Here is a 19,055-nt window from a genome sequence, read left to right on the forward strand (position 1 = left end):
TGTATCTTGGAGACTTCTTCTCTCCTGCAGGGAATGAACCGAGGTCATGTAGAACCAATTGTCATCTCTTTGAAGAATTACCGGGTTATTGTAAAAGCAACAGAAGTAGCCAAAGTGTTTGTGCTGAGAAAAGGGGGCTGGGGGAAATCAAGATGGGGCCTGGTCTGGAATGGGAATATCCAAGTGGGTTCTTCATATTTCACGTTTATAGACAGTCTTTTCCCTAAAGGATATACTTTCATGAGGTCGTAAATGCACTAACAGATGAGAGAGGAAGAGAGGTGAGTGTGCGTGTGTGTGTGTGTGTGTGTGTGTGTGTGTGTGTGGGTGGGTGCGCGCGCGCGGGTGCACGTGCCCACACAGGTACGCAGGTTGGGCAGTGCAGGGAGTGGGGTCCCAGAGTGCTACCCACCTCGCCCGCAGACAGTGCCTGGGGAGTTGAGGCTGCTCTCTCGTTGAGCTTTTCCTAAGCTCCTGCTTCACTGTACAGGTTCTGGGTTTTCTGTGGGTCCCAGTGCAGCTCCTAACGAACCCAGTCCCAAAGGCCACGAGAAGGGGTGGGGAAACAACAAATGTGTCTCCCTCCCACACGCCCCAGTTTAAGAACTTAGGTTGGGGTAGTTCATTAGTTTAGTTTGGCGCCTCAGTTTCTGAGCTTAGTTGGGAGAGAAATGGATTGTTTTAGGACTTTCACTTCTAGATGCCCAGATGGATGGGGAGAGGTCGACCTCCCACACCCAGGAAGCCCCGCTGAGTGCCCCCAGGGGGGAGTTTTCCTTTCCGCCCGCGGGTCCGGACTCGGGAGGACCTCGCGGAGAGGAATCGCTCTGTCTCTGCCAGCCGCTGTGGTTTCTTGCAGCGCCTTGCTCCGAGTGAGTCTGCTGCCTCGGACGAGGCCCAAGGCATGTTTCACTCCACCGTGTGGATTCACACCTCGAAGTCGGTGGTGGTTTCAAAACGATTGCAGAGCACCACTCGGATGATATACTATCTGATCATGCCAGTTTAGCAAGACGCGGGCGCATACCCCAAGTTTCAATCACACCCCAAGATGCGGCCAAAATGTTTCAATCCGCGGCACTGGTACGCGACAAGAGAACTGAGTAGGTAATTGTTTCCTTCATGTCGGTATTTCTGTCTCTAGAGCAAGCTTTGGTAGCAAGGACGAATTAGGGAATGTGTATTAAAAGACACGCGGGTCGCTGTCGTTTAAGCCCAATCACAGTTCGTAGTTTAAGGAAAACTGCCTGTAACTGACACTGTATATTCCTCTGCTCCTCTCCGGCTGCCCTGGCAGGGATGCCTCCCAGAGTATTTATTTCTAGGGCTGGAAACAAAACAACCGGCTGAGTCTACCGCATAAGAGAGCGCTCAGAGATGGACTGCCGGGGAAGGGCTTTTTGACCCCTGTGGAAATCAGTCATATTGACAGACGCCCAGGGAAGGTAAATTACCCTGCGCTCTGACGCTACGCAGGAGCGCTCCGGTCCCGACTCGGCCGCGACGCCGAAGGGCCCGAGCCTCACCCCGGATCCCCACCGAGCCCCGTGCGGCTTCTCTGGAGCTGGGATTTCCAAGTAAAGGCGACCGAGGGAGCCGTAATCAGATGCTGGAGAGGTAACAGTCCAGAGGGAAAAAACAGAAAAGTGGAGGGCTCAGTAGCGAAGCAGGGTAAGGGATCCCAGGAACAAACTAGCAGAGTCCGCAGGGGAGGGCGAGGGAGGAGGCGAGGGAAGCCGAGAATCAGGCTCCTGGTGCCTGGGCCACCACTTGGGAGGTCCGAGTCCCGCACACCGGCCGGGCCGACCGTCCCCGCGGGAGGCTCCCGCCTCGGGCGGGGTCACAATTACACGCAGGCTCCTGGCGCTGGCTTAAAACCGGGTGGTGGGGACTGCAGTCTGGAAGCAAGGCCCTGTGGTCATCAGAGGGGGGCCGGCCCGTGCACAGGAACCTTTTACAAGGCATATGGGTACAAGAAAAAAAAATCAAAATAAAACACTTGCATCCAGCACGCACAGGCAGTCAAAATAAAGGCTGCTTTTTCGAGAAGGCGAGCGGGAGTTTTGAAATCCAGCGTGTGTTGTTTTTGGCGTTTTATCTGATAACGGAGGGAGGGATGGGGGGCGGGGAACAAAACAAAACCTGGAAGATTGGCAGGGGTAGGGGGCACAGGAGGATGTAGTAAAGCCGTCAGAGCCCCATCCCATCAGCTTGTGAGAACTGCAATCAACTATACACATTTATCCAGTCCATTAAACAAAACGAAGGGAACACTTGTGTGACCTGGTTGTTGTTGTTGACACAAAATAAGGTCTGCTGGTCCTGTTTTTTTTTTCTTTCTTTTCTTTTTCTTTTTTTTTTTTTTTTAATTCTAAAAACAAGTCTTGAGAGAGGACAGATTGGAAAGCGTCAATAAGGTGGCATCTAATCGTCACCTGAATTTGGACTGGAGATCTTCTCCTACAGTACCGACCCGCACAGGCAGGTCAAGGCTCAGGGAGAAGGAAGAACAAGCCGGAGAGAGTGGGGGCTGCAACCGTGCACCCCTGAGCTAGCAAGGGTTCGGGCCCAGGGCGCAGAACCGGCCGGCTGGCCGCGGGGCGGCGGCACCAGAAGGCGCAGTCTCCCAGACCTCGGCCCGTGGCTGCTTTGTTTTTAACTCCCTCTCGCCTCTCTCCCTAGAGGCTCCTTTGTAAACGCAACACCCTAGAGATTTTCTGCGGCCCGCCCTCCCCCGGAGTGGGGTGCTGGAGTAGGGCACGGTCGCTGCCGGAGTGGGGGAAGTTTGAAGACGAAAATGTAAACTTCTCACCCTCCAGGTTCCTCCCCTTCTGGTTCCTCGGTGGCTTTGTTTTTTTTTTTTTAATTTTTACGCCCTCGGGATCACACTAGGATCCGCAGTCAAGACGGACGGGACAGGGATGGGTGGGGCCTAAAAAGTGTGTAAATTCGGGTGCGGCGCGTTTTCAGGGTCAAAACCAAGCCAAAAGTTTCTGGTTCGGCAATCGTTTCCGAGCCAACGTGCGCTGAGGAACACGAACTAGCCAAGAGGCATTATACGGAAACACGGGTCTCACCTGGGAGGGTGCCAGGGCAGGGGGTCCCGACTTCATAGCCCTGTGTCTCCCCACCAAGCACCCCACTGCATCCCTGGGGGTCCAGTCAGCCCGCCTATCCCCGCCCCCGACCTTGCCCGATCCCCGTCAGTTTTCTTTAGGAGCTCAGCAGTGAGGGAGGGAGGAAGGCAGGGGGAGAGAAAGATGGGGATACCCTGCGCCTCGACCTTGGTGCCCCACCCCCACCAGCTTTTCCTGGTCTCTGCCTCAGAGCTTTTGGCGCCGAAATCCACCCCTTCGCCCGACAGATGCCACCGCGCCCTGGACCCCGCGCCCTTACCCACCGGCTTGCCTTCAGGGCTGTGTAGTCGGCTTGGCGCTGTGAGCCGGGCGCACGCTAGCTCCCAGGCCCGCCCCATCGACTCCGCCAGCAGCCGCGTAACCCTGCCAGTCGGAGATGCTGGGCAGAGGAGGAAGTGCAGGGGGAAAAAAGAAGAGGAAGGGGAAAAAAAATTCTAACGTACACACAAGCACTCAAAACCAACTTGGGGTTGGACGTTTTCAGTTTCACACGAAGCGACCTGCAGTATCTGGAGAAGGTTTTTGAAGACGTTTAGGAGGAAGGGTGAGTTTTCTGCTGAGAAACTCAATCTGCTATACAGTAGCGGCCCCATCTGGGATGTGTCACTGCTGACAGCACCACAGGGCACAGCCGTGATCTTCCGCACAGGCTGCACTCCCCGAAATACCCTCCTTAATCAAAGGATGTCTGCGCGCCCGAGCTCAGCTGACCGCGCCGGGAGCCGAGCGGCCGGCGGATTCCACCCCCGGCCCGCCCCTCCCCACGCACACAGCGGCTCTACCCAGCCCATCAATTAAAAGCGGAAAAGACAGAGGCTGATGTCACTGCTCTCAGAAGATCATAAACGTAAAAGAGTCATCCTGTGAGAATCCCTGAAAATGACTTTAATGAATAATTTCAGAGACAGTTATGACTTTGGGTGATTACTGAGCGAGAATATGAAAACCAGATTTACAAAGCCAAGGCCATGGTCAGGGGGCCTGACCGCCACGCCCTCCATCCCCATTCCTTCCCTCCACCCCCCCCCAATAAAATAACCTCAAGTACTAGCTACAAACTCAGGTTGCATTTTCAGGTTCTTCCTTTTCAAAAACAAAAGCAAAATTTCTGCCTCAACCTAAAGACAAAACAAAACAAAACATCCCCCCCCCCTAAAACCAAAAACAAGTAGAAGCCAGCCCCAGGCAGTGATGCTCACAGCCCACCTCAAACTGATGAAAGGGAAGCTGCCCAGACATCTACTTGGCTTCTATCTTTCTAGAAACGTTAGTTTCCCTGCTCTTTAAGGACTGTGCTTTGGGGGCCTCTTCTGTTGGTAGTGCAGTTAGTTAATGCCGGCTGCAAGTTCTCTCCTCCTCTTCTCCTTACTGTAGTGTGTTCTACAGTGTTGCAGCAAGTGGAACAGCCAACGACATGCCTTTGCTGAATGTCTCCCTCGCTTGTCCTTGGTCACCAAGAGACTGGGAGATGACTTGGTGTAACAATGAATTCTATTTTGAAAGGCTTCTTCTGGTCATGGGGACGCACAGAGTTGGTTGTGTCTGGATTGTTCATGATTGGCCTGCATGAGCATCATTCTTTGAGAAGCAACTGGGGTGTTACTTGGGGGAGGAGACTGATTCTTTTCATAAAATGTTTAGCTGCCTGAAAGTCTATGTGTCTGCTTTGCTCAGAAATAGACACCGGAACTCTCTGGGCCTGTGGCCCGTGCTGATTCATCGCATCCAATCTGAACACAAGTTTATTTATATTCTAGAAGAAATGTATTATAGACACAAATGATGTGGATTTTGTTGTTTGTGTCTGAGTGGTCTAATTGATTCTGGTTATTTGCCCAAGTAGACTCCCTGATTGTGTAGCCGCTTCTGCCCCACTCCCCTCTGAAGGCTCCCATAGGCCAGAGTACTGGGGTCATTAACATGTAATTGGTAAAATCCTCATTCTCAGTCCAAGCACAGCGTTTCTTTCTCTTTGGCAGAGGATGGTGTGTGGTGGGAGGGGGAGCTACGCTGTCACCGTGACATTCCCCCTGAGTTAGGAAGCAATGTTACCTTTCTGCTCTGGATCACATCAAGACCCTTTGGAGTCCTGCGTTAGAGCTGCCTCAGAGGACCGAGGTGGAGTCAAACATCAAACCAAATGTGTTTCTCTACTGGATTTCCAGTTTACCCTCATCCCTCTGTTCAAGTCATCAACTGGTTTCATTGTCCTGAATTCACAGTAGTGTCTGATGAAACATTCAGTTTATCCTTTACAGTCTGTGCAGAAATAGCACCTTCTGGGGTTGTTTACAATCTTCTTGTCATGGGGTTACATCAAGGTGTAGGGCTGACCTATTATAGGGGAGGTTTTCTCCCTTAAAACATTCTAATGCAGGCCTCCGAGCCCCCGAGCCCCTGTCCCTCCCTTTGATAAAGCCACCCCTATCTACAACGGTGCAATGTTTCCCTAGGCCAGGGAGAGTTCTTTGGGGGTAGGGTGTGTGTGTGTGTGGGGGGGGGGGGGTTGGTGTTGGTCTCAAGTCAGGAGTCTGCCAGAGAACTTTTAAAAACCTAACTTGAATCAGAACTGACTTGAAGCAGAACAAGTGGATGGAATAGCGTTTGAATTTGTAACTTGACAAGTTCTCCTGGGAGTGTAGAGCTCCCACCTAAAGGTTTCAAGTGTGCCATTGATCCTAGCACCCAGGAAAGAGCAGGAGACCAGCATTAGAGCCCTAGAGACTTCTAATTGCTCACCCAGGCGTTATACAAACACAAGCAGCCTTTATTCTGAACACCAGGACACCCGGAAAGCGTCGGGATTTGTCCTAGGAGTGGGGGTGGGGTGAAGTAAGAGGAAGAAAGGACTTCTGGGGCCTCAGCTACCGGGATCCATTAGGCGGGCTTTAACAGCAGGTGGAAAGATAGTGGATGCTAGAATTCTCTAATCAGTTTCCACTGGGTCGCTGCTGGGGCTGAAACTCCCACTATTTTGCCCAAGGGTCGTAGGGGCGGAGTGCGTGTTCTGGCAGCCCCACGTCCCGGGCTAGCATTGGCACAGCCACTGGTAGCCACAGCTGTTGATGGAGAACAGTGCCCTGTCACAGGATAGCACCTGTGACGCTCAGGACTGCTCGTGGGAGGAATTTTTTTTTTCTGGTGGAACGCGCCAGATGGTGCAAAGAGATGGCAATTTTAAAGTGGGTAGGGGGCATTCGAAACGTTATTAAGCCCCTCCTTACCACAAACAGGAAAAAACAAAACGGGTTTAAAATGCATATTTAGAAAGCGTCCGCGAGCAGGCAGGCCGTGCGTTCCAGCGGCCTGGGCCAGGCAGGACTTGGCCGCGCGGCGGCCTATTACACCCAAGTCGGTTGGGGTGGCTCCGAGCCGTCTGCCCTGACGTCAGCCAGCCTCTGGGCCCCGCCGGGGCGAGATAGGCGAGCGCAGCCGGGCGCGGGCGCAGTGCTAATCACTCCCAGATGTCCCTAATAGCGGAGATAAAGGCGGACAGAGCGGCCGGGAATAAATTTGTAATCAGGACTCTACCATCTGATCATCAAAGCGGCCCAAATGCCGGGAGAATTTGAAGGGAATGCGCGTGTAGGGTCGGGTTTGGAGTTGCGGGGGGCGGGGAAGGGAGTATGGTGATGGCTGATTTTGGGGGAGCGGCAGGGGGCGCGATCCTGGATGGGAACTAACACCGGCTGGGTGGAGCAAGAAGACTAAAGAGAGACATTTAACTGGCAAGTCAGATACCTACTGCACTGTAGTCTCCCTCGGCCGGACAGGCAGCAGCCGGCCCGCTGATTTGGGCTAAATCAGAGCTGGGCAGACAGTGGTGCGGGAGTGTGCGTGACGCGGCGGCGGGGTGGTGGGCGACGTGCGGTAGCAACAGGCCAGCCCCCGGAAACGTGGGCTTGGTTTCCTTTCCTGGAGCTGTTTCCCTTTTCCTCCACCCCTGTAAGACTAACCCACACAGCAGCGCTTCATTGCAAGCAGCAGCTTCCTCGGGGGGAAGGGTGCCGGTGCGTCCAACCGCGCTCCAATCCGAGCTCGGCTTCTGGGGTTTTGCTCTCACAGGGGTCAGTGGGTTCGTAAGGACTAGGAGTCCTGTGTGTGCAGGGGGGCTTGTTAGCGTCCCTTCCTCAAGCCGAACCGTAGGAGCCGGGTCGGTTGGAGGAAGTGGTCAACAGACGTTGGAAAGGCGGGCAGTGCCAGGTCCACATTCAGCCCTCGACCTAGACCTAGATCTCGCCAGAAGCCTCCTTCCAAACTCTGCCCGCTGGGCACCCCGGGCCGCTCCCTTTTCTAAATGCGGACCCGCGGAAGGCATTTCTGGGCAGGCCGACTTTAAGGCGGCGAAGAGAAAACCACGAAGCGCGCTCCGCCCTAGTAACCACGTTTGGTTTTAGCACCAGGAGTAAGAAAGCATTTTCCCGCGCTTTATAAAGCAGCAACGCAAAACGTTCGTTTACGGCTCTTGCATACTCACCCCGGGCTTCGCCACTGGGCCCGGGTTCCCTCTGTGAAGCTTGAGACTGGGAAGGAATTCCAGGCCTCTTTGCTGCGAATTCCGCCTGCACTCAACTCTCGTCCTAATACCTTAAGCCAGCTGACAGTAGGTCCAGGATCCTCGCCAGTCCCGGGCAGAGACCAGCGCCGTCGTAAGTGGGGGAGAGAAATGAGTCACCCTCCATCCTCCTGTCGCGCGCTTTCCAAGCGGAACTAGAAGCGACACTCTGCTTGCTGCAAGGTTCCATTGGTTTCAAAGTAGGGAAAAGAAGCAGGACTCCTGGTCCTCCCACACCTGATCTTGGCGCCTGGGCCGGGAGGCTCCCCTTTCCCGCCTTCTCTGGCCTCCCGGCTCACCTGTCCCCCATTCCCCTCCAAGGATTTGGAAAGCCCCAAGTGGCCCTGCGGTCATTCCAGCCTGATGGCCTGAAAAGGCCCTTACAGCAGCTGTGAAGGCCCTGGCTGGGGAGTCCAAAGTGAAGAGTGAGTTGGGGTATCCGTCCATAGAGTTCCCCAAATTCCTTCGCAAGCGGATAATGGGTTTGCAGAAGCACAAGCATTCAACACACACACACACACACACACACACACACACACACACACACACACACACACACTCACACACTCCGCCAGCGGCCAAGCGCTGGCCCCGCGGGGGCTCCGGGGTTATCAAGCTCTCCGCCTGCGCGGCGGTCTGGGGCCAAGCCCTGACAGCCAGATCTACCATCAATTTACCTTACGCCGCCCCAGCTTCCCATTTAGCTTTTAACGTCAAATCCTACATTTTTGTCGGCTCCGGCCTGTCTAGAGCGCTTGCGATTTCGCTGCAGGAGTGATTGCTCTTAACAAAATGGCAGCAACCACATTATCCGAGCAATTAAAACGGAGGCTTTTCAAGCAGGAGCTACGGAACTTTTTTTTTTAAAGGAGGAAAGTGCGCAGAAAAAGAGTATTTCTGGAGCACGAAAGAACCACCCCAGCCCCTCGCTGCCGCCCTATCCCGCCATTCGCGTCCCCCGACCCCGGGTTTGACAGCGTGGGGCAGGGATGTTGAGTGCCCGGGAGAGCTGGGAGCTTGGGCCGTCCCGGCAGCTGAGACGTGGGTAACAAGGAATGTCCTGCGGGTAAAAGTGCTTGGTCAGTCGGTGTGAACGTCGCATTAGGGGGCCTGGCCGTGGGTGGGTCGGTGTGGCTGCGGTTTTCCTCTGGACTGGAGTGTGGGGTCTAGGGGGTTTCGGATGGTTGGGGTTTCGGGTGGCGGGGTCTGCAACTGCTGGGCTGGGGGAAGCAGGCAGCGGGGGGAGAGGGAGGCAGGCAGCGCCCGGCTCCGGTCAAAGAGGCTGGGTGTCTGCAGCGCTGATTTAAAAGCGCGTGTAGTAGCAAGCTGTTCCACGGCGTCGGTGCGCCAACGTATTTTTGGTTCCTTTCTTCTGTGTTTAATAAGCCAAAAGAGAGGTTAACTAAAAAGAAATGCGTGAAGGCCTGGCTGGCGCACAGCTTCTGTCTGCGAGTGCACGGGCAAGCGTACAGTGAAGAGAACTCCCTGAACCAGCTTTCAAATCTCGAGGCTGACACTGTTCAAAACGCTTCAGTAGACTCCTTTCTTCCAGGCAGCAGGACGCAGGAGAGGACGGGAGCCTCTCGCGAGGATCCAGAGCGCAACAGAAAACCAGGGCGTGCCTCCTTTCCCCCCACCCCCAGTGCTATAAACAAAAGGCAAGTGTCTGTAAACACAGCCCCGCGCCCACCAGGTCGGCCCAGCGCCTGCTGACCCGAGGGGAGAAAGTTCAGATCGCTTTGGCCGAGTTGTTCTAACCCCTCGCCCTCACGTTGTCAGCTGCCCGCAAAAGTCCGCAGAGCCACTTGCTGGTCTGTCCCCGGGAACTTGCCAATTCGCCCTTGGCGAGTCTGATTAGGTCTGCAGCCGGCGGCGAGGTCAGAGTGGGCGCCAGACAGGAGGGGGGAACCCCCAGAATAACCGAGCAGGGATTGCGCCCCCAGCCCAGGTGCAAACATCAACCTCAGGGTGGGGTCCGAAGCGGAAGCCCTGTGGGAAGACTCTCCAACACCAGATTTACACAAGTGGCGTTTCGCGGGACAACCGGCTTTTTAATACGTTTCACCTTTCTCCTTCCCTGCCTGGGCTCCCTCCCCCAGCCTTCCTGCAGAGTTCATCCTTTTCCGCACTTGGGCGTTCTCTCCTTTCCTAGAACATAGCCTCGGGCTCCAGCCAAGGCCACCAAGGAAAAAAACGGCCGCAGGGACTTGCTTCCTGGAGGTGCGGGACCCCGAGAGACGCAAACCCCTCGGCTGAGGGTAGTCCCGGCAACCGGTAGCTGTGGGAGGTGCCAGTGGCTTCCCTGGGCTGTGCCACCACTGTGCCACCGCTTGATATTGAGTGGCTTGTAGCTGGTAAATCTATCTTGCTCCTTGCCCTCCCCTTTTAATTTTGTGGTCTTGTTCTCGATTTCTTACTTGATGTGAAAGTTACCTAGTCATGGGCTTTTCCCCCAAAGTCTTCCATCCTACCCCAGCAAGCTGGAATGAGAATCCTCCCAACTAGATTACAATTGAATCTCCTTTCTCCTTTTCTCTCCTTCTCTCTCCTGTGCCTACCCCACCCCCTGTCTTTCCCTGTAGAGAAAAGGCCTGTATTTTGAATTCAACACCCTTGCCCAATTGCTGCAGCATGATACCAAGATACCGCCTGGAATCCTTCTCACACTTCCTTATATTGAAAAAGCAATGTGAAAACAAAAACCCAAGTACCCAGGACATTTGGCTGATTGGAAGAAGAGGGGGACCCTTTCAGGTGACTCTGGCTGAGCTGAAGGAGGTTCTGATGCAGACCTCTTTTTATTTACCACTCACAGGTCTGCTGGCAGCAGCCAGAGGGAAGTGGCCACTGGGCTAGGGCCCAGGTCCCAGGGCAGACTTTTCACCCAACATTCCTGCCTGGAAGAGCACCTCCTGTTCCTGCCCAGGTCTCAGGTCACCCTGATGGATAGGAACTAGTGACTCCTTCAAATAAAGTTAGAGGCCATTCTGATAATTTAGTTTACTTCTGAATATTTTAAATATTATGAAAACAAGTATAACAGCATTCTTTTCAAAACTCCTTTGAGGTATCAACCATTAAAAGATTAGGGTTTTGTAAAAAAAAACACACACAGTGGTTTATTGAATACTTACAACGTTTACATCTTCAATATTAATTAAATTCCACTTAAGTTTTAGAGGACGGAAGTGCACAAAACAAGTAGCTGTTGGAAACGTCTTCGAAGAAGGAACACTCACAGATGAAGGGACAGCACTAGCTACTGACCCCAATGGAAATGTTAGCGGCCCTGCTTTCTGCTTTAAAATAAAACTTTATAATCCCCAGGAATATTTATATCCAAAGGCCAAATATTAAAGATACACTTCACATAGGCACTAGTGTTTGCTGTCTTTATCTGGAAGGGCTTGGGTGGGTGGGAAAGGGGTAACGCTGGTGTCTACACAGCCAAAAGGAAACATTCACACACACAGAATATACTGGACGATGGGATCCCTTACCAGGCACGCATGTCCTCTTTATGTTAAAATATGGAATGCTTTTCTTCAAATATTCACTTTTTTTTTGAAAGGGAGGCTGGGAGCAGATGCTTCAAAGGAGGTGGGGGGTGGGAATGAAAGGAGGGGGAAGGAAATTGCACATAAATAAACCGGATGATTCCAAATGCGAGGAGTCCTCAGAGCGGAGGGAGTGCCGAAGGCTGGCCCGGAGTCCTGGGTCTGTGTCTGGCACCCTGGCTCCGACTCACTCACTCTCTCCGCCACCTCCTCTTCCTCCTCACTGCTTGAGTTCCAGGGCCCAGACATGCTGCGGCCAGCCCGTCCGCCCTTTGGTTTTCTTGTCGTTGCTGCTCACTGTGCTTTTCAAGATTTCATTCTGGGCAGGGAGGAGGCGAGGGTGAGAAGAGTGGAAAGAGAAATTCAGAGAGGATACCTGCTCCCAAGTCACCCTAGTACTTCCTGGGCTGTAAAGAGGAAAGTCTCAGAGACTCAGAGACTGGTGGGTGGGGTGGGTGGATGTTTCTCCTTTAGCAGTCCCTGCAGAAAATCTAGGAAGGGCTATGCTGCCCTGGCTTCCACGGAGGCCTCTCTGCCGAAAGGCTCAACTACCGGATGGGCAAGTTTATAAACAACCGACCGTTTTCCAGTCGTTTATGGAGGAGCTGGGGGCCTTGTTTCTAACTCCAGATGTAGAGGTGTGGGGGGGGGGGAATGTCGGCTCTAAATCTGGCTTCTCTGTTTTCAATAGCAATCCCAGATCCATGTGGTAGGAAAAATGGGGTGCAGGCAGGCCTGGAAGCTCTGGCCTGGGCCTCAGCCTCCGGCCCAGTACTGACTCTCCTGTAATACCTGGGAAATCTCCCGTTATTTTCAAGGTCACCAACTGGTGACCAAGGACCCTAGGCCCCCAAGAACTCAGCAAATGGAATGATACCTCAGGCCTTTTGTGGAGGTAGCACTGTCCGGAGTGCCACAGCCTTCTGGGTACTTGTAGGACTCCTAACCAGCCGGCATGCAGTTGAATCTTACTAACAATAGCCACTGTCCCATGAATATTATTGCTTTAAAAATGTGCAGGCTCATTTAACTAAAACCGGAAATATCCATGGAACATTTTAGTATGGTAAACTGCATTTTTACGTCACAGCCAAAGAAACACTGGAATTGTATTTTGAGGCTAAAAGTGCTTCTTTTCTATGTACCTTTACACCTCCGGTCACAGCTGTAAGAAGGAGCAGAAAGTTCTTTTAGAGCTCGGAATCTGCGGCAGCCTCAGCAGCCTCGTTTTGCAACCAGCTCCACAATGAAATAATCCGAATGCAGAACTTTGAGTTACTTTAGAAAGCAAGACTGATCGGGAGGGCAAGTAAAGGCTCCAACGGATATGGAATCAGGGTTTGGGGCCCGACGTGGCCCAGAGCAGGGATGGGGACCAGCAAGGCTTGGACCCTAGTGCCCGGTGGAGCAGCGATCACCCGGGTTGGGGAGTGGGAAAATCCTGGATCCCTGGTGCAGAAGCATCTCCTAAGATCTCCTTCTGCAGACGCCCTCCCCCATCTCCTCGAGTAAGGCAGGAAGCCAACCCTACCACAACCTGGTGCAAACGATCTTGGCGCGGGACGCAGCCAAAGAATACTGGATGCGCCTCCTCAGCCCGGCTGAAAGCCGGCGGGGGAGCACCCATCCTCTGAAAACCTCTAACCACCCGCTTGCCCCCCACACCCCCCCAGCCCCAGGTACTAACCAGCTCCTTCTTCCTCTTCTCCTCTTTCACGTCTGTCTTCTTGATCTCCGCCTTGAAGGCCTCCGCCTCGCCGTTCTGGTCGTCCTTGGCCAGCAGGTCCATGAGGTAGGCGATATAGCTGGTGGCCAGGCGCAGCGTCTTGATCTTGGAGAGCTTGGTGTCGGCGGGAACGTTGGGAATGCACTCCCGCAGCTCGGCGAAGGCGCTGTTGATGCTCTGAGTCCTGCGCCTCTCCTTGCGGTTGGCGGTGCCCCGGCGCTTCACCGGGCGCGGCCCCCCCAGGCCCGGGGGCCCGGCGCCCGGCGGCACCCCCCCGTAATGGGAGTGGTCCAGGCCGGCGGCGCCGCTGGCATACTCGGGGCTGTAGGATAGGGCCATGCTGTAGTCGGGGGGCGACATCTCGGGGTGGCCGATAAGCCAGCCGTGAAAGTAGGGGTTCTCCTCGTGGCCGCAGCGGCTGGCGGCGGCGGCGGCGGCGGCGGCGGCAGCGGCGGCAAACGGATAACCCTCATGGTGCACCACCGGGTGGTGGGGGAAGCCCCCCACCAGACTCATTTCGCCCTCCGCGCCCCTCCACGCGCCCCAGCGTGCGCGCAGCCCCGCCGCGCCCTCCACCCGGGCCTCGGCTTCCGCGCTCCGCGTCCTCCCCCACCCCCCACCCCCCAATCCCCGGGCGCCCGGGCCGGCTCGGCAGCCGCAGAGGGGGCTGCTGCAGCCCGGGCCCCGGGCCCCCTCCTGGCCAGCCGGGCCTGCCTCAGCAGCGCTGCGGCTGCCGGCTCCCCATGGGGCGCGGCGAGCTGGTCCCGGCACGGTGCGCCCTGGGCTGCCGCCTTCGCCGCCGGCGCCGCCGGTTCCCGCCTAGCTCCAAGGCCCGCGCGTCGGCTCCTGCTTCCCCGTTTGCTGCGCCGAGGCAGGATCCTCTGGTGCTCATGCAAAGGTGCCTCGGCTCCCGAGAGGTGGCTTCGCGGGAGTCCCAGGACTCCACGCCGGGATGCGCCGCTGGCCGCCGAACCTAGCCCGGAATCCACCGACGAGTCCGAGGCGCGGCTGGAGCAGCCAGCCCGGCTCTGCGGGGCGGCGGAGGCGGCAGCGGCGGCGGGGTCGACTGCTCTCTGCAAAGCTACCTCCGTGCGACCCTCCCCTTCCCGCCTCTTCCCCTCCCCCCACAGCCCGATCTGGGTTCTTGGGCGCTTATTGTTTTAATGGAATTTTTTTTTTTGGTTGTTGTTTTGGTCCTTGAATGTGATTTTGGCTGCGAGTAACGTGTCCACGCTCCTCCCGGGCTCTCTCGATGGGTTTTCAGAGAGGTCTCAGCGCATCCATTTTCTCAGATCCTCTCCTTTGGGGGGGCAGGGGCCTGGGGCCCTAAAGGCAGCTCGGCGTCCGCGGCTCGGGCTCTCGGAGCGGGTCTGTGCGGTGGCCGACGGAGCTCCCGGGTGTCGGCGGCGGCTTTGCTGGGCTGGACGCAGGAGCAGGCGGATTTTCCTAGCAAGATCTCCATGTACAGCTACATCTTTAGGGCCGCTCGGGTTAATATATGTCGTCAGAGGCTCCTCACGCCAATCCCGGGGCGGCGGGGGCGGCGCTTCGCGCTCTCCGCAATAAAACTTTTTGATGTTCACGTCGCTAATTGCCGAGGTCCTCTTCCAGGATTGGCTGCTCCCTCATAACCATAAGATAATTAAAACGAAGGGGGGGCGGGTTAAAAAAACTTTTTTATCAGCCAGAGGTTAATGCAAGTGTTTAACAGATGCTTCACTATTAAAATATTTATCCCCCCCTCCCCGTCTCAAATATTGAAGAATCTCAAACCAGGTACAGTATCTCCTCTTTTCTTTTCTAGTTAAAAACCAAAAACAAAAACAAACAAAAAAACCCAGCAGAGGGTCCTTTTGGAAGTGGTTTGTAGGTAAGAGGAGCGATAAGGGGAGAGCAGCGGCCTCTTGCCTTTCGGTGTTGGGGGGCCGGGGCCGAGGGGCGAGTGGCGCGGGCTTCTGCACGGTCTCCTTCCCCGGCGCTCAGCGGACGCTGGCCCCGGGCGCTTCTTCCACCTGGCACCGGCTTGGAAACGCCCGCCTCCCTGACGAGCTGTTTCCTTACCCACCATGCTTTCCCCCACCCCCCTCCAGAGCTGGGTGGGTTTTTAGCAGGGGGTATGTGTGGGCGGGGGCTCCTGTTAGCGGTGGCCACGGTGGGAGCTCTCGCAGGAGACCCCCAGGCGGCCAGTCCAGTCGGGCAGCAACACTGTCCTTCCGCCGCTCTTCAGGGCAGCAGCCTGCCGCGCAGACCTCGGGCAGATTCGAAGTGTGGGCACCTGGGTTCCCCGAATCTGTGGTGTGGGCGGTATCGGTGTGCCCCCCGGTTTAACTAGCCTGTTTGGTAAGTAACTGAATATTTTTTACAGCGTGTTCCGAGCGTATTTTCCCGTTTTTATGAACAAACATATAAATACATCTCTGCATTCTTGCCTCGCCCATAAAAGCGGGCATCTGTGGAAAGCAGGTTTAGTGATCGGAGGGGAACCATTAAACACCCGTTTAAGAGGCAGGCCGGGAGGACGGCTCGTGGATGTTTAGACTGCCGGCCCCCGGTGATCTTGAAAGCATTAGGACGGAAAAGGCATCTCCACTTGTGTAAGTCACCGGGCCGCGGGGCACCCGGGGCCGCGGCGCCCGCGTAGCTTGCGCGTCTGGGGAGTTGGGGGGCACCATGGGGCAAGGAGAGTCGCCGGCCAGCGCTGAAATCGCCCTCCACCCCGAGGCTTGGCCAGGAGCAGAGAGGCTGGTGTGTCCGCAATGATCCCTCTGTGCAGGTTTCAATGTGGAAAGGGGGTCTCCCTGAGGGCCCGGGCCCTAAGCTGGAGGGAGGTGAGGAATTGGGGTGCAGAGGAGAGTAAAGGCAGAGGCAACTTGGGACTGGCCGCTGGGCCGGGCTAGGGTAGCTAGAGGGTGACCCAAGACTCCACCTGAGACGTCGCTGGAAGGAGGCAGGCAGTCAGCCGCAGGCCGCAGAAGCAGCCTCAGCTACCGAGGCGGCCCCGTGTGTGCCGGCCGGTTGCTCGCCGCCGATGGTGTGGTTCGGACTGGAAAACGAGATCAGAGTGCCCGGAGGACTTCCAGCTTCGGGGTTGCTCGAGCCCCGGAAAGAACTTGGGATTTCCGTCGGCTGGGCTTTAGGAGAAGGGAAGGAACTCAAAAGAGGGAGGTAAAAGCCCAGCCCGGGAGCCCTTGCCGGGCCCGTTTTTCCTCTGGGCTGGGGACGGGTTTCCTGGCATGTTCCAGCAGAACGTCTTACGGGCAGAGAGCAAGGGTTGCGGAAGGGATGAAACCAAGCTCCGAGGGTAGCGCCTGGGGCTTGCGTTTGGGCTCAGAATAAAATAGCGACCTGCTCACAGCTCTGAGTCTCTGGGTTGGGAGAGTCAAAGACGCGGTTCTTCCAGGAAAGAATACAGGTAGTGTGATGGGGATGGGGGGGAGGTGGAGGTGGAGATACTGTTTACATTTTCCCTGGGAAGCAAACCTTGCATGTGTAAATACTGGTAGCTCGAGCCTCTGAAATGTGATACATTTTTAAAAGTCTGTTTATAAAAACTCGTTTAGGCCTTGGTAGCAGGTAGAAGTAAGATGGTTGCATCAGGGACAGTGGTTGATTGACGTTTCAGATCCAGAGTTTCGGGGCTCCATGGGAGGGAGAAGAATTCTGAAGAGGGTTGGGTCGGGGACTGGGATGCCCTGTCCACCAGAGATGAGTAGCCTCCATTGAAAAAGCTTCAGAACTGGCCACTGCGAACCTTTCTCATGCCCTTGTAACTGAAGCAAACAAGCCAAAAAAAGGTGGTGGTGGGGGATGTGAGTCACTACATGGCTCCAGATGGCATCACAAACGATAAAAGAAGCGGACAACATGGGATAGCTAAAGTCATAAAAGATCTAATCTGAACATCAGTTCTCACTGACAGCATCATTATCAGTTAATTACCACAGTCCAAGGGTCTAGGGCCTCGTCGTGTATCTCAGGGACCCAAACCAGGGGCTCTGGTCATAGAAAGGCAGGCCAGCGGTAGGTGGCTTAGGAAGAGGGGACAAACGGCAAACATTAGGGGGATGTTCACAAATGTGGTAACTGCCTGGTGGAGAACTGGCCTTGAAAGACTCATTTCTTTGCGTGCATCCATCATGCTTTCCCTTTTCTTGTCTCTGAGCTTGTTGTGTTCCAGTTCTCCCAGGATGTCTGGTTTTGAAAAGCTGGTGAGGCCAGCTTGCAGTTTCCAATCTACCCTCAGTTTAGGTGGTCTGTTGAGGGTGGAAGAGAGAGAGGTGATGGAGCAGAGCTGGGTGCTAATGATGAGGAACAAAGAGTAAGGAGAAAGGGTGAAAAGGATAGTCTGGAAAACCCATCCTTGTGCTGTGTCAGAGTGGCTTCAGGGTGCTGCTTGCCAATCAGGCTCCTGGTTGGGATACTCATTGGCCTAGGGAGCTGAGATGCTGGCCGAGGACAGGACTGGCTTGAGACTGAAGGCTTGGGGACAGAGCTGCCACAGCCCTCAGTCCCCGGATCCAGAGACTGCTTCCCAGGGAGGTAGCCTGGGTTTGGCAGGATTCTGGTGTGCACAGTCTTCCGTCCTGGTGGTTGATGGTGTTCATCACTGAGCTGCACATTCTGTCTGCCTGCACACACACAGAACCCAATTCAAGCAGCATTTTGCATCCATGCCTCTTGTCTCCTTCCGTCACTCTTACTGCTGCCCCTGGACAAGATTCAAAGAACCTGAGGAGAGACTGAGCACTCCCTTGGAAACACTTTGGTCTTCTAAGATATACTTTTAAAATCAATCTGGTTTAAACTAAATATTTTTTTAAACTTCAATCTGGTTTAGGGAAAATTCAGATCTTTGGCGGTATTTGTTATTTCAAACGCAAGGGCGGTTTTGAATCTTGTGTTTTGCTCATGAGAACTCAAAATAAACTGGACCTGGGAGGAACTAGGCCAGAGGCCATAAACACACATTTTCTATTTACAGGAATTAGGGTTTACTTCCCTTCATCATCTTTGAATCTCATTTTACCTTATTTTCCTAACCCTGTAGAAATAATGCAGAGTGTTCCCTTCAGCTACTACCATGCACTTAGGTGAGACACAGAACACACTAGAAAACTCCAGAAAGAACATCAAACCTGGAAAGTGACACATAAAGCAATGTGCTCCTGAAGATACTTGTAATCTCAGCCCTGCCTATTCTGAGGACAGCAAATTTTTGTTACACTTTGATGGCTCTGTCCTAGGCTGAGAAATTCATCTTACAAGCTAACCACTTGGTCTAGGATGTATAGGACTTGCAGAACACTGAGTGATGAAAGGTTTTTTTTTTTTTTTTTTTTTTTTTTTTTTTTTTTTTTTTTTTTCCCTCTCTCAAGGGCTTTACGGTTACTCTCTTTCTTGTTTTCTTTTTGGGAAATCGTTGTATGCAGATCGGACAAGTGACAATGGCTCTGGAAATGTGGTGGTGCTCACAGTGCCCATCCACAAGGCAGACTTAAGTTTGGTTGGACTTTCATGTCTGTTTCAAAAATGAGGGGCAGGGAAAGCTGCCCTACACTTTCATGTGGTTTTATTTCTTTTGAACAATTCCTCTTTAGATTTTGCAGTTGGGGGCAGGGTCTTTAGGGAAGGGACCCTCTTCCTTCCTTTTTCTCATCCACTGCAAATCTGGAGCTGGAATGGGGAGGGACTGATTGGGAATTAGTTAAGTCTGGAAGTGAATATTCACAAGGATTTGGAAATGTAAAGGATCAGTGCAGAAAAATCAGGACTTGCTGGATGTCTGTCCTTTCTCTCTTGGCCCCCACTAGCCTTGCTCACTCTCTCTCACCTCCCTCCTTCCCACGCCTCCCCTTCTTTGTAATTTGCCCTTCAGCAAGGTTAGGATCTACAAGGATTTTTTTTTTTCCTGTCATGGAACCTGAGACTGGTATGGAAAAAATGAAATGTCAATCCATCCTCAAATGATTTAAGAAAAAAAATCTTAATGTTCAGTATTATAAGCTGTAGACCTTTCATTTCCTACAAACCACCAATGTCCGCATCCTCACATTAAGAGATGGAGATCATACTGTTGTGGA

General features: G+C 54.1%; 1 protein-coding gene and 1 long non-coding RNA gene across 2 annotated transcripts in view; one reads left to right on the forward strand and one right to left on the reverse strand.

Moving 5' to 3' along the window:
• Window positions 1-10,696: 10,696 nt before the first annotated feature.
• Window positions 10,697-14,445, reverse strand: HAND2 (heart and neural crest derivatives expressed 2). The gene is made up of 2 exons (XM_040966305.1): window positions 12,937-14,445; window positions 10,697-11,568 (listed from the first exon to the last, which is right to left on the reverse strand). Exons 1-2 carry the CDS (start codon window positions 13,489-13,491, stop codon window positions 11,470-11,472), a joined length of 654 nt encoding a protein of 217 aa, XP_040822239.1. The 5' UTR covers window positions 13,492-14,445; the 3' UTR covers window positions 10,697-11,469.
• A 141-nt stretch (window positions 14,446-14,586) lies between these two features.
• Window positions 14,587-19,055, forward strand: part of LOC121146672 — a 33,113-nt gene continuing 28,644 nt past the window's right edge. Inside the window, exons 1-2 of the long non-coding RNA XR_005882237.1 lie at window positions 14,587-14,756; window positions 15,211-15,315. This is a non-coding gene — a long non-coding RNA (uncharacterized LOC121146672). The remainder of the gene's footprint in view (window positions 14,757-15,210; window positions 15,316-19,055) is intronic.

Source organism: Ochotona curzoniae, unplaced genomic scaffold, assembly GCF_017591425.1.
Source record: "Ochotona curzoniae isolate NIBS_2020 unplaced genomic scaffold, NIBS_Ocur_1.0 scaffold_4505, whole genome shotgun sequence".
In the NCBI taxonomy this organism is placed as follows: domain Eukaryota; kingdom Metazoa; phylum Chordata; class Mammalia; order Lagomorpha; family Ochotonidae; genus Ochotona; species Ochotona curzoniae.